This window comes from Acinonyx jubatus, chromosome D2, assembly GCF_027475565.1.
Source record: "Acinonyx jubatus isolate Ajub_Pintada_27869175 chromosome D2, VMU_Ajub_asm_v1.0, whole genome shotgun sequence".
Classification (NCBI taxonomy): domain Eukaryota; kingdom Metazoa; phylum Chordata; class Mammalia; order Carnivora; family Felidae; genus Acinonyx; species Acinonyx jubatus.
This window is the reverse complement of record NC_069393.1, coordinates 19,189,746-19,208,983: the sequence shown is the minus strand read 5'-3', so window position 1 is coordinate 19,208,983 and position 19,238 is coordinate 19,189,746. Positions and strand designations below refer to the sequence as shown.

Sequence of the window (19,238 nt, the reverse complement as noted above, 5' to 3'; positions counted from 1 at the left end):
GGAGACTAACACATCCTAGACTTTTTAGGCGTCTAAATATCTAAGGTTCTATACCTTTCTTAAACCACATCTCTAGAAATATGCCCTGATATATTTGGAAATATATAAATGAAACTATTTTGTCTAGGTACAGACAGAACCAACAGAAAACAAAAGGCTCAAAATATACTCTCCCTCACCCAGAAAACTACAGATTCCTAAAACTGAATAAAGAAAAATGAGGAATTCTGAGACTTGCTAAGGGGGTGAAATATATAACAAACAAAAACTAAAACCAAAGAAACCAAAACCCCACCCTTTTGTTCTTATTCAGCAGCCAGTGTACTTTTAAGATAGGACACACACACACACACACACACACACACACACACACACACACACACACAAAGCAAGAACTACTTATCCTTGTTAAATTGTCTCTTCTGATTTAGTTTACTCCAAGTTTTTCAAAAACTGTCTTATTATTGATTTATAGTTTTTCTGATTTAATTGGCATTCTTACTTATCTACTTCTATCATCACAGCCACATAAATTTTTTATTAAAAATAGTTTAGTGACTTATGTTATTTCAAAAGGAAATTCTAGGATTAGTAATCTCTTCCTTTGCTCCTCTCTCCACTGTCTCTGTAAGAATCATCACTGAATTATACAAATTGCTCAAGTCCATAAGATCCTCATGTAAGAGCCAAAACCTAACTTCACATTTCTTACTGCTCATGGAAGCCGCTCTAAAATACAGTTCACAACCCGACCCTGGCTCTGACTTCCTGAACACTTCTTCCTATTCCACCAAGTACCTCGAAATCTAGGATGTACACTATAGGTAGTCTCCAAATAACTGTTTCATTTTAATCCCTTGCCTAGGCCTCCTCATGGCCATGCTTTTACCTCACACTGACTAAAGGCAAAAGGTCTCAAAGACAAAGCATTTAAAACCATTTATTTTTTAAAAATATTTTTATTATTTATTTTTGAGAGACAGAGAGACAGACTGAGAGCAGGGGAGGGGCAGAGAGAGAGGGAGGGGCACAGAATCCAAAGCAGGCTCCAGGCTCTGAGCTGTCAGCACAGAGCCCAACCCGGGGCTCGAACTCACAAACTGCAAGATCATGACCTGAGCCGAAGTCGAACGCTTAACTGGCTGAGCCACCCAGGCGCCCACTTTTGTAACTTTTTAAAGAAAAAATAGTGAAATTTTACTCAGGTTCTTAGGTATTTTTAAAAAGATGAAAAGACACTTTTTTTCCACTACACTTAAAATAAACATCTTCTCTTTTCACTAAATAATTTTTGTAAGAGGAAAACCGAGGAACTATCTTAGTACATATCTTAATACATATACAATATATGTACTAAGGAGACATAACAAATAAATTCAGTGTGGGGTCCCAGAATGGATCCTCAAATAGGAAAAGAACAGTAGAAAAACTGGTGAAATCTGAGTTAGGTCAGGAGTTTAGTTTATAGTATTGTACTTAATGTTACTTTTTTCATTTTGATAGATGTACTATGGTTATGTAAGTTGTAGATATTAGGGAAAAATAGGTGAAGGATACATATGAATTTTTTGTATCATTTTTTGTAACTTTTCTCTAAGACTAAATTTATTTCAACGTAATAACGTAAAACATTTTTTTTTGTAGATTTTGTACATTTTTCTAAAACTTAATCCACTACTTTCCTTCTCAAGCTTACTTCTTCTCCTGTGTTTCCTAGATCTACTAATAGAGTATTAGTCTCCCAGTCACAAGGCTCAAAAATCTCAGCATCGTTTTGACTCTTTCTCTTGTCCTTCATGTATAGTCAGATGAAGAGTACAATATATTCTCAATATCTGTTACACTGCTTATCACAGTTACCTCAACAACCAATTATAGTACAACTATAATTGCTTCCCAAATCTATGCATTATGTGTAGAATAATCTTCTAAAAGCACAGCTCTATTTCATCTTCCTTAGAAAATTTCAGTGGCTCCCGCATTGTTTATTAAAACCAAACCTAACCAATGAACTCAACCCTACATACTCAATTGGGTTCTCTTTCACAAGCTTGCCCAATAATACTCCAAAGAAGTCCCATGGGTTTTCTAAAACACCTTCAGGAGGTCTATGCAGACAGCATTAATTTCATGATAAAACTAACATGTTATTTACCTTTTTTCACTCTCAATATCTCATGAGTATACAGTGGAGTTTTCCAGTTATATGGCATGTGATATTGTAACAGACTGAATTCCTAAGCAGATATGAGGATTCAACTATCATCTAATTCTTAGATTTTGATTTTTTTAATTCTTATTTATTTTGAGAGAGAGAGCACAAGTGGGGGTGGGGCAGAGAGAAAGACAGAGACCGAATCCTAAGCAGGCTCTGCACTGACAGTGCAGCTCCAATGTGGGGCTCAAACTCATGAACCGTTAGATCATGACCTGAGCCGAAGTCAAGAGTTGGATGCTTAACCAACTGAGCCACCCAGGTGCCCCTGGAAAAGTTATTTTTAATAAAAATGTTACTTGATGTTAATATGTAATGGTTCTGTTATTTCTAAATTACTATTTTTAAATTTGTTTTTGTTTCTCATATGGTAAATATTAATAGATATAACCCATACAAACAAAAAAGCTCTTTGAAGCCCTCAATGCTTTTAATACAAGGAGGTCCTAAGAACCAAAAGTTTGAGAGCATCTAGTCAGGTTCCACCTGATTACTTGGTTGTAACAAGGCTAAATTTTCTGGCCTTCACAATTTTCTTTCTCCTAAAATAATCTTTCTGTTTCCCTATGCCCAAAATTTACCCATTCTCCTTAATAGTGGCCATCTTCTCAACAGTCACTGACCACAAGTTTTGGGTTCGGACTTGGATGAAATCTGGCCTTGCACTAACCTTTACTAGCTGTGTGACTCTGGGCAACTTAACCTCTTTGAGTATCAAGTGCCTCATCTGGGGACATCACTGGTAACCCTGAAGAACTATATTGAAAATTGAATGAAAATGCAAAAGTACCTAAATATTTGGCATATATAATAATAAGAACTTATTTCTTCCTTCCTTTTCCTCTTCTACCAGAATGTTTTTTTTTTTTTTTTAAACTAGGGTTTTAATGCATTTTATTCACGGATTCCTCCATAACCCTTAGCACAATGCCTTTCATATAGGGTGTGTGATATGATTTCAGCTAACCAATAAAATTTAAGGAAAAACATGATCAGCAGGGAATAGACAACTCAAATTTCAATCTTTTAGAAATACAAATGATTAGGGTGCTTGGGTGGCTCAGTCAGTTAAGCGTCCAACTTTGGCTCCATTCATGATATCATCTCCAGTTCGAGCCCTGCATCATGCTCTGTGCTGACAGCTTGGAGCCTGGAGCTTGTTTCAGATTCTGAGTCTTGCTCACTCTCTGCCCCTCCCCCGCTCATGATCTGTCTCTCTGTGTCTCTCTTTCTCAAAAATAAATAAAAACATTAAAGAAATGCAAATAATTAGACTTGGCAACAGAATCAGAATCAATTATTCCCTTAGGTAGCCATGTAGACTACATATAATAAAAAGAGTATTGTAATAACAGGTGTTAAGAGAGAAGAGTGCAGTTCACTTAAAAACACCGAGGTGGCCTTTTAAGTAACATATAATCATACCTAAAAATGAATCTCAAAAGAATATTAATCATTAAAGTATTAAAAATCATGCTACTGCTGCAACTATTTTCAATTTACAGAATGTATGATATTCTAGTAAAATAGCCAAAGCCACACAAAATTCTCATTAGTAATTTTTGGGTTTTTTTTCTGGTTTAGAAGACCTCATAACTCTAAATATTCCATCCTTATTGTTTATTTAGGATGCTGCTGACCTAATGTCAGGATACAGCTTTTGGTTGCTTTTCTGACAGGAGTTAGGGGTTTGTGCTGAGTTGACCAGGCTCAAAGTAAGGTATCTTCCAACCACTGGCAATCCTTGGTGACAGAGCTGCCCAGGGATAGGGTCGCAGTTTGTGGCAATGACAGAGTTTTTTGTTTTTGTTGTTTTTTGTCCCATGATTAATTTAACCAGTGGACTAATTATAGCAAACGTTTATTAAGCAGTTCCACATCCTATCTAATAGGGATTATGATTCTGTTTTTATACTATTATCCCACCTTTACCCTCCCAATGTTTTAAAGACTTAATGATATCAGGTTATGATGCTTATAAAAATCCTCCTAAGTCACCAGTCAGGCATATTTGTTGATGATTAATCTGAGGCATGAAATTCAAGGAGAACTGATTTGTGGAAAAAAATAACTTCATAAGACACAGTTTAAAAGCTATAATAAAGAGGGCCTCTAGATTCTTAGAAACTTAAAAATGGTTCTGTCTCCAAGCAAATACATTTAAGAGTAGCCATACACCTCAAGAGTCATCTTCTGAATGTGTTTACTCAAGTTTAGAACATTCTAAGGATCTTAGAAAGTTTCTTCCTAGGACAGAAGTGTGATCTAGTAAGGAACTGGCATAGAATATCTGGACTGACACTAACTACCTTTTAAATAAAAAATAAGTACAAGTATGAAACATTAATAAATAAGGTTATATGATCTAGTAAATTCGGGAAAGCCACATATACTACCTCAAAGACTATCTCCTACTCTACCCCTTTAAACCTGTGGCACACTACAATACTATACTTAAATAAAAATAACCCTTATTTGCAAAAGGTGGATTGCTACAGCACAGAAAACTTAATGTATTTTGTTTTTGTATTAGCCAGTTATTACAAGTAGCAGTTAGGGCTGCCTCATTTTGCCACACAGGGCATAAGCCAAATCCAGGGGGTATCTTTCACACACTTTAATGGGGTGGTATCTCCCTAGGGCTCTATAAAGTTTAACTGCAGAGAGTTGCACATGAAAGAAATGGACAATATATCCTTTAAACCCAACTTAGGATATTATCACTATTTCTGATAAACAAATAGCACTTTTGATGTAGAAGCAAAAGTGATGGTGTTTGACATATGAGTGGGACCATGAGTATTTACTTTATTTATCAATGTATTTCAAATGGAAAGAAAACAATGGCAAACTTAGCCTTCAAAAATTAAAAGTGAAGTCAGCAGCATTCTAGTGGAGGAAAAGAAAAATTTTTTCAATAGATGGTCATCTGGGTATCCATATGGGAAAAAAATAAACCTTGACCTCTCCCACTTCAAACCATATCCAAAAGTCAATTCTAAATAGATCATAGGTTTACATTTAAAAGATAAAATAATGCTTTTAAAAGGAAACATAAAATGTCTTCATGACCTTGGAGGAGACAGAAACTTCTTAAGCAGGACACAAACAAAGAGCACTACCCATAAGGGAAAAAATAAAAAATTTGGACTGGACTAAAATCAAGAACATTTGTTCATCGAAAGACACATTAAAAGTATTAAAGGGCAAGCAAACCATCAAACAGAAGAAAATATTTGTAATATACATATCTGACAAAAGAACCACATCCAGAATATGTAAAATCTTTATCTACAGATCAATTTTTATTTTTTTAATTTTTTTTTCAACGTTTATTTATTTTTGGGACAGAGAGAGAGAGAGAGCATGAACGGGGGAGGGGCAGAGAGAGAGGGAGACACAGAATCGGAAACAGGCTCCAGGCTCTGAGCCATCAGCCCAGAGCCCGACGCGGGGCTCGAACTCACGGACCACGAGATCGTGACCTGGCTGAAGTCGGACGCTTAACCGACTGCGCCACCCAGGCGCCCCATCTACAGATCAATTTTTAAAAGACAGATTCGAATAGGCACTTTATAAAAGAGACTGAGAAAGAAAGAAAGAAAGAAAGAAAGAAAGAAAGAAAGAAAGAAAGAAAGAAAGAAAGAAAGAAAGAAAGAAAGAAAGAAAGAAAGAAAGAAAGAAAGGAAAGGAGGGAGGAAGGAAGGAAGAAAAAAAGAGAAGAGAAAAGGAAAGGAAAGGAAAAGACAAGACAAGACAAGACAAGACTATCCAAACAGCCAATACATATATGAGAAGGGGCTTGGCTTCATTAGGCATCAACGAAAAATGTAATTAAAACCAAAATGTGATGATGCCACAAACCCAGCAGAATAGTTAAAGTGAAAAAGCCAGAAAAAATTTAAGTGTTGGCAAAGATGGTAGGCAACTGGAACTCTCATGCTGCTGGTGAATGAGGCAAAGTTTGACCTTAACTACCAAAGGTAAACACAGGAATACTTAATGACCCAGCAAGTTTACTGTCAGGTATATACCTAACAGAAATATGTAGAAATCTTCTAATGTTAACAGATGTCTATCAAACAATGAGACTAGTCATGAATCCATATATGAAAAGAAATTCATTATAGTCAACAGACTATGTGGTGTGTGTGTGTGTGTGTGTGTGTGTGTGTGTGTGTGTGTGTCTAATGTATGGGTGTATCTTCCAATTTCATTTCCAGTGACTTTTAAAATCTAAAATTGAAATACATAGTTGATCCAATTTCCTTCTTCTCCTATGAGACAAAGTAAGCTTAAAACAAACTAACCTTATACCTAAACACAGATCAGGCAATAAATACCATCAAACTGGTGAAAGATGCTCCAGACAAAAGTAATCTTTCAGTGAAGCAATTTTCTATTCCAATGTGATTAACATTCAAATAAAAAAACTAATTAGGGTATCTAAATTTAAAGATAAAAATATAAGATATTGTATATGAAAGGCAGATTTTGACTGGAACTATAGAAGCATTATACGTCCACAAAAATGTGTACTTAATGGATTTATATAGCCTTACATGGCTAAGCACCTCTATTCCAGTTCAGATTTCTATAACCAAGTAGACACAAAGGAAAGTACTAAGAGGTCTGAAACTGAATTTTAAATTGACACAGATGGCATGTTTATAACACCCCCACAATATGCTGAATGTTCTCCATAAAACCAACCTAGACACAGTCCCTGCCTCTAGGGAATTTAAAAATCTAAAAGTAGATGAGGCAGCCTAATTCAAAGAAAGTAAACAAATAAAAGGAAACAAAGAAGGGAATCTAAGAGAAGAGAGGCTTGCATTAATCTCTCAGTTCCCAGAAGGCTAACAGTCCAACCTGAACAGTGGAGAATGAAAGCTAACAAGTCAGAGCTGCCTTATTTATTTACCATCAAACTTAATATGACACTATGCAGTAAATATTCTCTAAAAAATTATGCTGACTAGACTGAAAAAGCTTGGTTGTTCTCTAGCTTCAATGTTCAGAAGGTCTAAATCTCTGTAATAGATACAATATATACCCCACTGGATGTGTGTAAAGGACATTAATGCACAGCCTGTTCATAGGGACTGATTTACAGTCCAAAATCTAAATTACTGAACCCAAAGCATATGAAAACATTATTTCATAAACCCTGGCTCAACAGGCAATTAATTCATGTGACACAACTATCTTTACCTGAAAACTCCTAAAACAAGACAGTGATTCTTACCACATTGTATTTTTGATGTTGTCTCTAAAGGGATATATGAGCTATATTTGATTTGTCTGTAAATAAACATTTCACAGGCTCAGAGTTCAGACTCTGGTCTCCTTATCCAGCTGACTAGAGCTATTTCAATAGAGATATCAAACAATTGTCAGAAAGGTCTCCATATACAGAACCTCCTTAAACTCTTGAATTAAAGGACAGCTTTATTATTAACCATGCAGATTTTTCCTGGAAGACTTCAAAACGCTGATGGCATCCAATTGATTAAGTCATAGGAACTACTCATTTCAACACAATGGTCCTCGCTGCTTCACTGTCTCTGGATCAGATATCTCTGGTAAAGGCTATTTATTAAAAAATCAGTCAATCAATCAATAATAATAATACAGCCAAATTCCGCACAAAAAAAGATGAAGAAAGCAGTTATGCTACTGACTTTGTTACATCAAAATAGTATTTATTGAACCAGAGTTATAAAGAGCATAATTTGGAATAAATGTTTGAGGTCAAGATTAGGGACATCATCTACCCAATATCTCAGATCTGCAACCACTTTTTCCCAGTGATTTCTACAGCAGTCATAATGACTTTCAATTTCCCACAATATTATCTTGCCTGTAGTTTAAAACATAGCTTCCTCTTAAAGAAAAGACTCCCAGTCACCTCCTTTACATATATTTCCATCACAGGAATTACATAAATAAAAATGCATCTCAGATAAATCTAAGATATCCCAGTAAAAACTGTATTTCAGTCTTCTTTATGAAGTATTATGATAAAAATATACTTTTTCCAGTAATCCAAACTCTAAACTTTAGCATCACCATCTGATTCCTTCATCATATCCCACCCCACTCTCCCATCCCTCATATTAATCAGTACAAGTTGTTCAGATTCTCCTTCAGTCCAAATCCCTCCCACTGAAAGGGTCCCAGAATATAAAAAACTGAGGTCCAATGGACAAAAAAAGTCTGAGAAGAGCAAGATGAGACATTTCAGCATAAGAAGCCAAAGGTTCAAATCAGGGAGACACTATTAAAGTATCTGAGAACAAATTGGGTAGTAGGGGTCTGAAGAGACTGCCTTGACCACCGAGCTTTAGAGATCTGATCTGAAAGGCCAAGTAGGCATGGGTGGGTCAGACCAACTCAAAAAGGCCAGGGTTTCTCATATAACCCTCTTTCCAAATGTCTTCTGCCACCATCCTAGCTCAGACCCTCTTTGGATCTCACTTAAACAAGTGTAGTGGGTTAACTGACTTGTCCTATTTCTCTACCAAGACACTGTAGTTAAAATCATCTTCTCAAAGTACCAAGTTGAACCCTTTCAATATTTTTCATTAGCTTTAACATAAAATTTATAAATCCTTAAAATGGCTTATTACCAGGCCTTCTAGCATCTGACTCCTCTCTGCAACCATTTTCCCCCAATGCTCTCCATACCAATCATAACTTTAAAGTCCCCCAAATGCTATTTTGTCCCTTGTTTCCTTTTAGATAGAAGACTCCTAAGCACCTCCCCACCACACACACACTCATTCACTTTACCTACTTTCCTTTTACCTTTAAAGTCTCATCTTAAACACATTTTCTTAAGGTTTTGCTTGAACACTTCAAAGGGTCTCTGCTATATTCCCAGAGAACTCTATACTATGACATTCATCAGATTTGTAATCATAAATGGTAAACAATCCTATGTTCTATGAGGGCAAGAATGGATACCTAAGAATATGATTAAGAATGTTACTTCCTTACTCAAAAAACTTCAATGGCTTCCCAAACTTTCCCAAATTTGAAGCATTAAGTACACATTTCTCATGATGAGTCTTCAAGGCCCTCCACTGTATGAACTTGTATGTCTACTATTCCCCAAATGCTTCCCAAAGGCAGGATTATCTGTTCCTTCCTAAACAAGACAAGTACTTTCTGGTGCTTTCATTTCTGTACCTTCCTTTATGAACCTCATCTTTAAAAATGCTACCCATTCTTCCAAACCTATATCTAATTCCATCTGCATAATATTTTTCCTGATCTTCCCTAAATAAATTTGGTCTCTCCCACCTTCAACTCTCTTTCTGTTCAAATACATTACATTTTCCTTATTGTACTTTCATAAGTCTACCTAATAATTATGGTATCTTTCTCACTATTAATAGTTTTAAATTTCTTAGGTTCATGCTAGCTATACATCACTTTTCCATGTATCTCCTTATTTCATTTTGTATATGCCTTATATACAGAAGGTGCTCCATAAATGCATTAACTAGAATCCAAAAAAATCTACTACATGGAAGGTAGCTGTATAAGGCAGTTTTCTAAATATGTGGATAAAACGATCTCTATACTTTAAAGATACCTGTGAAACAGATGGAAGCTAAATGGAATTAGAAAAGCTTGTTATGATACTGGTACAAAAACAGAAATATATCTTATTTGCATCACAAATAACTGCTTTTTAATCAAAGAGTAAGACATCTTAAAAGACTCATTATAAATCAGAAAGGACCACAGAAATTATCTAGTTCAATGCATCATTTCTAGATAAAGAAAATAAAGACTATGAGTATCTTGGCCAAGGTCATAAAGCCAAAGTTAGAACAAAGGCTCAGACCATCTGATTTCCACTCCAGCACTCTCCCCACCCTGAAACAATACTCACCTCAAGGCTACAGTAACTACAGCCCATTATTCTCAATCAATATTGGAGCCAACAATACTCTGGTACTTGAATTAAGGCCATTTGTACAGTTTCAGCCATACTCAAGAAACACAAAAGTGTGACAAGTGAGGAAATGAAAAGGGATTCTTTTTATCTTTTCCCAGGAACTCTAATTTTACAAAAGGTTAGAAATGAACACTACTCCATAGCTTTGAGGAGTGTTTTTGTTTAAAGATACTCTGAGAGGCAAGAAAAACATGATAAAAAATTACAGACAACTTTTCAAAATGCATAATACAATTCTAACACATAATGTAACATGCAACATAGAGCATTTTCAATGCTACGTTATCAAAAGTTACTATTTACTTCATAGTAACCAAGAAAGGTGCTTCAGGAAAAAAAGAAAGAAAAAAAATGAAAGAATAAAAGCTAGCAGCCTATTTCTTAAAAACTACTTAAAAGACCAACATATCTTTCAATATTTGCCAAATATTTATTATGTATCACTTCTTACAGTTCTATCCCAAATAACTGTTATACAGCAGGTACTTAATAAGTATTTGCATAATAAATCAATCAGTATCACTCAGCACTATTCTTGAATACTGTGGTTATATATCACAAATGCTACAACTTTTAGTAGAAAACAATGAGCATTGGCGGTTTGTAGCAAATAGAATGGTTTCCAAGGCTACAGTACTTTATACTGTATATGTGAATATATATATACATATATATGTATATGTGTTTCTATGTGTATGTATGTCCATTTGCTCTCTCTATATATACACACATACGAATGTGTGGCATATATTTCTGATAATATTAATTTTACCTAAGGATCTTATGCTATTGAACAATCATTTTCATACTTTTCTTACAGCAATTCATAACAAGAAAAATATGATACATATAGTACAACCTAGCACACATACACACAGGCACAGGGCACAGGCACAAATATATAATTAAAAAAAAAGTTTCATGAAACACTACCACTCTTACTATACCTAAAGCATTAATATTCCATTTTCTATTCCATTTTTTAAAATGATGTTTATGACCCACTAAATTGGTTTCATCACTCCTGTTCTGGAAGCTCATAAAAGTGCAAGAAGACATTGGGAAGGTTTGGCATTCATTCCTTAAAAATAAGCTAGGCTCTACAGACACCAACCAGAAACTGGCAAAATGAAGTCTGGAATTCATTAAATATTTTCATTCAAAAGCTATGTTGGGCATCTGAAGGGCATCACTATTATGGAAGGATAAAGTACAGACCATACACTGGGCCATAAAACAAATCCCAAATATTGAAAAGGAATCAAATAACAATTTCTTTGTTCATAATGGAATTAACTCAGAATCAATAACAGAAAGCTATCTGGGGGCACCTGGGTGGCTCAGTAGGTTAAGGGTCTGACTTCGGCTCAGGTCAGGTCCTGGCAGTTTGTCATTCTGAGCCCCACCTTGGGCTCTGCTGTCAGAGGGAAGCCCACTTCAGATCCTCTGTCCCTGTCTCTGTCTGCCCCTCCCATGCAGGCTCTGTTTCTCTCAATAATAAACATAAAAAAAAAAAAAAAAAAAAGACCGAAAAGAGAAGAAAACTATCTGTAAAATCACAAGTATTGGGAGAATAAATAATATACTTCTAAATAACTCAAGGGTTGAAGAATCAAATGGGAAATTAGGAAATATTTTTAACTAAATGAAAATACAACACATCAAAATTTAGGGGAAGCAAAAACACAGGCCAGAATTTTACTGGTTTAGAGAAGAACAATGAGCACAGGCCATCAGGTCTTTTTGGTTCCCTCTAAACAAAATCCAGACTCCCAAAATCCAGACATAAGGAGGTAGTCATTTGCACTGAGAATCCTCAGATTGTTTGCACTACTAAGTAAGTTTAAAGAGAAGGAAGCAACACACCAACCTTATCCCTGTTGGAAAGGTTTTCATAAATCCGAAAGGATACTAGGCATCTAATAAGCAATGTGGTACACTGAAGGGAAAGAGCCACAAAACAAACCAAAACAAAACAAAACAAAAAACAGAATAATATGAATAGAGAGCAGTGGAGGAAACATCCAGAAACACGATGGGTAGCACCAAACTAAGCTTCAGGATGGTAGCTTCCTCCCCATACAAAGGACAACTCCAGAACATAGTAGCCTCTAATACTGTGTAATGTGTTTAACAGAACCTTCAAATTCATCCCAGAACCAATTAAATGCAGAAAAAGTTCAGCTTTTCAGAGGCCATCTTGACCAAGAGTGGCTAGAAATAGAACCTGTTTTGCCTTCAGACAGATGTTCTGAGATAGCCTGAGGATCCCTCCAATTCCCTGAAAATCTGGATTGTATATTCTAGCATCTTTTATTCCAGTATCACAAGGTTAAGAGGAGACAGGACAAGTATCTCAATACCTGTTTTTAATTAATGTAATATCAGTTCACCCACTGTTAAAAAGAAGGTGGGAAGACAGGAGAGCTAATACGTCATAGACAACCATTAATTCAGTTTGATGGAAAGTATCAGGCTTATTATTTTGATTAGTAGCACTCATTAAATATGCTTTCTATGTGTATTTCAGGGAACTAAAGCATGTAAGGATGCTACTCTGCTTTAGTGGGGGCAATCCCACATCCTGCTAACTTGGTTTTTATAATATGTTTGGCTTCCTAAAATAGGCATAAACAGCTTCATTTAGATCTATGCTATTTATTTCCACAGAGAAGGACCTCAGAACTCTTTACCTATAATAGGTTATCTTGTTTTTTTACACTTTTGTTGTGATTAAGAAAGAAAAATACATGATACCCAGGGTAAAAGGAAGATTGAGCTTAATTGCAAAGATTTAGAAGCCAAAAAAACTGACATTGTGGCTTTTTAGAAAAAGAACACTTTCTTCCTTTCATCTCAAGGAAAACCACTTCATCTACCAAGAAGCATAAATACTGTGTTCTTCCTTTCTAAAATTTTTGTTAAAATTATATCCTTCTTTTTTTTTAACGTTTATTTATTTTTGAGAGACAGAGACAGAACATGAGTGGGGGAGGGGCAGAGAGAGGGAGACAGAATCCAAAGCAGGCTCCAGGCTCTGAGCTTCTAGCTCAGACCCTGACGTGGAGTTCAAACCCACGAACTGTGAGATCATGACCTGAGCCAAAGTGGATGCTTAACAGATTGAGCCACCCTGGTGCCCCAAAGTTGTATCCTTCTTTACTGAAAGAATCTGGAGTCCTAGACCTAATCTTGTAATCTGCAAGTCTTCCTAACATATTTGTGTCATCTGAACAGTCGACTGCTACTCAAAGCCACTAGAGGGACTAAACAGCTGTATCAGTTCATAAATAGTTTTCTCAAATGAAAACTTCACAATGAAATGATACTTTGACAGAATATTTATAAATTCCAAACAATTATTCTAAATCCCTTTGGAGGAGAAAAATTTTAAGTGATAGAACAAGAATAAACAAAGTTATATTACTCATTTACCATGTTAAATGATTCAGCATATGTTACTTGAGACCAGAGATTTAAAATGCACAACACAGTGTGATGCATCAGTGAAAATGATTAAATATGCCAAAGTTTAAATACCACTTTACATATGTATAGAATAGTCCAGTTTGCAAATCATGACCATAAACTCACTTGACTCTAAATGTCTATCAATTTAAATACAATAGATATGTCCATTTGGATAAGAAAAGCCATGTAATAAAATGGTTAATAGCATGGAATCTGAAGCCAACTGCCTGGTTTTGAACCCTAGCACTGCCACTTATTAGATATGTGATTCTCAATACATTACTCAACTTTCTGTGCCTCTGCTGCATCATCTGCAAAACAGGGATAATAATTATTTCAACTTCTTGGATTCACTAATGGTTAAATCAATTAATATATGTCAAACACTTAGAACAGCACCTATCACAGAGTAATCATTATATATTACATGCTGGTTGTACTTAGCTACAGTATCATTATATGGATAGGGAAACAGACTAGTAAGTCACAGAGCGAGAAATAAAAAAACAGATCTTCTTCTCTTTGATGCTCTATCCACAAAGGGTTTGGTTGTTTTTTTAAGTATCCTAAGATCTCCCAGACTGATATAAAGAGTATATTGTGGAATTGTACAAATAAAAAAATTCAGCAGCTCAAAACATTTATAAAGTTGTATTTTAATCTTCTTACATAAGAAGTTTAAGTCAAATTACTATTAAAAAAGCAAATATTCCATTTTGAGGATAGAACTATACACTAAGGAGTAGTTATCTGTGTTGCTATATTTGCAAAACAAAACTTCTTTGTTTCACTTTTCAAAAGACCAAAAAAGCAATAATATCATATCATGATAGTATGATGATCATAACTTCAATTTATCAAATAAAAAAAATCTAGAAAAAAATATACTAAGATGATAATAATGACTATATTAGGATCTCCTGTTTTTCTTCTGGTTTTCAAAACATGCAGTATTATGACATAACATTCATAATTTTAAAAGTGATTTCCAACAAAAGCTTATCAAGGATTAAACATAGTATTGATAAGAGAAACACTTAGAAATAATTCTAGAAAATAATAGATGCCCAGCTAAAAAACTATCCTCTTTTTTCAAATATATCTTAGGTATCTTTCCTCAGACTTTGTCCAAAATTTTTCCCTTTAGTGATTTAGGTGACTGTGATAACATCTTCTACTGTATCAAAAAATAGGGCATGGGTGTGTAAATTTATGAGCTGAAATGCAAAACTGGCACTGGATGTCTAAATAAGAGTATTAAGTCATTTAGCATACTTTACTATAAAAATATATTTTAAGCATTGATATCTACATGCTTCGTATATACATACAATTTTAATTCAACCATCTTTAATCTTTTCACATGAGGTAAAGAAATGTGAAGTCATGACTTTTTCAACATTCTCAAGTCACTTCTTCAGAGATTAACTTAAACAAAGCATTCCTTCACTCCTGGCCTCAGGTTCCTTCTCTGAATAATAATCCTCAACCTTCTTTCCACCCCAGCCTATCTAAGGGATTCAACATCTTTCCATTTACAACAGTGGGGACAGTCTGAAAACGTCCCACAGTTATTTCTAATACGCTACCGTAGAAGCAGTTCCAAAGCTATTCTGAAGCTGCCCCTACCCTCCATTCAACTCCAAAATGCAGAGTTCTCAGTAGTTCTACACAACTTTAAGGTCTGCCACTTTAGGAAAGGAAAATCACAACCCAATGACCTGGAAGGTATTGGATAGTGTTATTTTCATACACTTACAGAGAAAGGCCAAAAGTTAATATTCATCTTCTTTAATATTCATCTTCTTTGGTTGGAACATGCCAAGATTCAAATATAAATTTATATACTGACGATATAAAAAAAAGGCTTTGTTACTGTTCATAAGGCAAACAGCACACCTTACCTGGAACTGGTTTCTAATCAAGGTGTGAAAAGTAAGAAAAGTGGGAAATCAAACAAAATAACACCCCTTAAAGTTTGAGGGAATGGAACATGTGACTAGTGGAAAGGGAGATTTGTGCAAGTCAACTTTTCTGATAACAAAAAAGGAAAGCCAAAGACTGACACATAGAGATGCAACATTATGTGATCCCCAATTTATTCTCCAAAATATCAATTTGTTACAGGCCTAACATCAATTTTATGTGATTTTATTTTTTACCAGGCAACTCTGTTATAAATTAAAAATATGATTTGGGTGTATTCCATATTCTAAATATAAGCCAAATACATTGGTTCAGCATGGTGACTGACAACTGCCCAGTAAAGTATTCACAAATAGTGTCCATTTTCTTTGTCTACTTGCTGTGGACAAATTCTACATTATTTAAAAGCAATGGTATATGCAAAGTCTTATGAAGAATTGTCACAAGTAGGAAAGGAGGAAATGGAATTTTAAAACTTCCTTGGAACATGTGTGTTGTTTAATTCAAATGTAAGCCAGTATTACATCATCATTTGTAAGTATACAAGGCATGGCAAAGATGCTGATTAGGGCTTCAAAACTAGGATAATTTTGAATGTATAATTGCATTATCTTCAAATCAGAAAACATTAATCAATAGATGTGGAGTGTTAGCTTTTATAGTGAAAGTTAATTAGTTTTAATGATGTTAGTTTTATAGTGAAAGACACTCAAATGGCACGCGCACACACACAAACACACACAGTATTTTACAGATTCAGTGTTTGAACAACAAAAAAGTCTGGACCTGAAAGTTGCTGTCCTCTGTACTAGAAGATGACAGCACAATGTATATATATCTCTATCACTTCATGCCTGAAAAACCTAATAAAAATTTTCTGTAGCACTGATTTCTTCTAAAATTATTTACAAGGCATGCTGTCTGTTGTTGGCTTAACTTGCTGAAACATTCCCCATTTAAGATATAAATTCTCAGTGTTCTCCACATAAACTATAGCTATAAAACCTTTTTAAAACTTGTGTCAGTGAACAGACCAATAACCCAACAAAAAATAAAACTGAACAGAAAAAAAATGCCCCAACCCCAATTTTGTGGGATGTCCACATCTGAAACAGTAGCAATAAATACAGTATTATGCAAGAGAAGATAATTCCTTACACAGAGTTGGAATGGATAAATATTTGTCGAATGAACATACACATTTCTTCTTCATTCTATACTCATGTGTCAAAGCATCAAACAACTTAAACTGTGGCAGTTTCTTTGTGTTTCGAACTTTACATGTAAGTTTATCATAAGGGGTAAAAAACCTGTTTGGCTTGACTCACGATGAATCACAGCCAGGAGGTCATCTTGTTGTGTATCAGCAACTATGTTTTCACTACAGCTATGTGACCTGAAGTGGCAGCAGAAGAGGTACCAAAATAGAAGAGGCAAAGAGGCTTCTCCTGGCTTCTGGGCCCCAAATGGGCTTTTCCAGCCCGTTCGGGGATCTGAGCAGGAGCCAACCGCAGAGGAGAAAAAGAACAAACCCACAGTACCGAGGAGAAAGGCTGCAGGCCCACCACACCTTCCTTGCCCTCTCCCGGAGCCCGGGGAAGCAAGAACATAAGAGAACGCGCTTAAGAAACAGCGTGGAGGAAACAGCATGACAGGGGCCAAAACTAGACCGGTATAGGGCAAAATCCAGTCGTGACCGTGAAGCACAGATTTCGGGAAGGTCTGAAGCCCGAGAAGGATCTCCACCCTAGGGCTCCCGGCTCAGCTCCTGCGCGAGCCCGCAGCGGGGCCCCCGCCTCCAAACACCTCCGGCCACCGGGGACCTGCTCCCACCTCACCTATCCAGTGCCCTCTGGCCGGGCCGGCATCTCTGGCCGGATCCCCGCTCACCCTCCCATCTCGTGCCCTCTCAGCGCGTCTTTCGGGACCATCGCCCGGGTGAGTGTGGACAGGGAGCCGAAGCGCACCCCGCCGCTCCAGGCCTGGCCTCCGCACTCACTTTCTGAATCCTCTTCAGCGCCATGGGTCAGGGAGGGCGGCGGGGACACCGGCCGGTTGGGGGCGGCTGCAGGGTTCGGGGACGTAGGGTCGTCGTGGGCTCTGTTCGCTCTCCGCTCGGCTGGATCAACCCTGCAGGTCCCCGGCTCGCTGCTCGCCAACTCGCTCCGGCAGCCGGTGCCTGCTCCGAGTGCGCCCGAGCGTGAGTGTGCGCGAGTGTGCGGGAGGGGACGCCGGCGAGACTCTTTTGTTTCCGCTTCTGCTTCTGGGAAGGAGCCTGCGCCCTCCCCGCTCGCGCCCCGCCCAGCCTGGCACACTGGGAAGTGTAGTTCCAGCCGTGTCCCGGGCCGCCGGCCGCTGGCGAGGTCGTTACTGCTGACTTCAACCTAGGTTAAGAACTTCGCGGTCATGAGTTGGTCTTTGCAATTTGATTTTGATCAAGTTACTGAACCTGAAGTACCGAATCTGTAAAGGAGGGATAACAAATTAGGAATTTGTAAGCTTACAGGGATTTCCAATATGTGCTGCAGCTGATCCTTTATTTTTACTTTTGTAGATTTCACTTTCAACCGTATAAACTGCCCAAATTTCTCACACATGCACAGACCTACCAATTATGACTCCTTTCTTACCTCCTTAGTTCCTATTTCAAAAGGCGCCCACTCTATCCTGCTCTATCCACTGCTAATCCCTCATGCCTGCTCCTCCTTGGAACTCCAAATTCTGAGGTATGCCATCACTATTGGCTCCTAACCTTGTTGTCACAGCCCATACTCAATACGGTCTACTGACACTCCTCACTCCTTCAATTCTTATGAACTTGTGTGCTCATTAAAACCTGGCTTATACTGGGGCGCCTGGTGGCTAAATCAGTTAAGCGTCTGACTTCCAGCTCAGGTCATGATCTCAGGTTTGTGAGGATTTGTGAGTTGGAGCCCCTGGTCCGGCTCTGTGCAGACAGCTTAGAGCCTGGAGCCTACTTCAGATTCTGTGTCTCCCCTTCTCTCTGCCCCTCCCATGCTCATGCTCAGTCTCTCTCTGTTTCTCAATAATAAATAAACATTAAAAAAAATTTTTAAACTTGGCTTCTACTTTCAGCACCAGCAGAATTGGTTTTCACCAAGGTCACACTTGAGCTTCTAATTACCAGATCCAATTCACTCTTCATCTTTCCTGATGTTTTTGAACCATTTGACGGCTGAACACCCTTTTGCTTTTCAAAGTACTCACCCACACCCATAGCACCATGGTGGGTCTTTCCCTTTTCTTTGGCTAGCTCCTCTTCTCAAGAGCTGGAGTGCCCCAGAATTCCAAGTCTTGATCTCATCATTAATATCTTCCTAGAAGATAGACCTCCTGAACTCCCATAAACTGGGAGGCACCCCAGGGTTGATGGAGGGGCATGGGCTTTGTAGACTGATCACTCTGACCCCTACCCATTGCATGACAGTGGCTAAGCCACTTTAAACTCTTTAAACCTCAGTTCCCTCCTCTGTCAATACATCCTTGGATGTATCAAAATTAATTGGTATTGATATATATAATGTGCCAGTATCTAATATGTTGGAAGTTTTCTATAAAAATTACTTCCCTTCGGGGAGCACCTGGGTGGCTCATTTGGTGAAGCGTGGGGCTCTTGATTTTGGCTCAGGTCAT

At 37.1% G+C, this 19,238-nt stretch overlaps 1 protein-coding gene across 3 annotated transcripts in view; it reads right to left on the bottom strand.

Annotated features, from left to right (window-relative positions):
* UBE2D1 (ubiquitin conjugating enzyme E2 D1) overlaps window positions 1–17,846 on the bottom strand; it is a 29,128-nt gene extending 11,282 nt beyond the window's left edge. For all 3 annotated transcript variants that reach the window (XM_053206896.1, XM_053206897.1, XM_015070191.3), the window contains exon 1: window positions 17,584–17,846. Coding sequence is in view for 1 of the 3 variants with exons in the window: in XM_015070191.3 (XP_014925677.1) it covers window positions 17,584–17,607 (24 nt within the window). In the remaining 2 variants the exon portion in view is untranslated. The remainder of the gene's footprint in view (window positions 1–17,583) is intronic.
* Window positions 17,847–19,238: the final 1,392 nt, after the last annotated feature.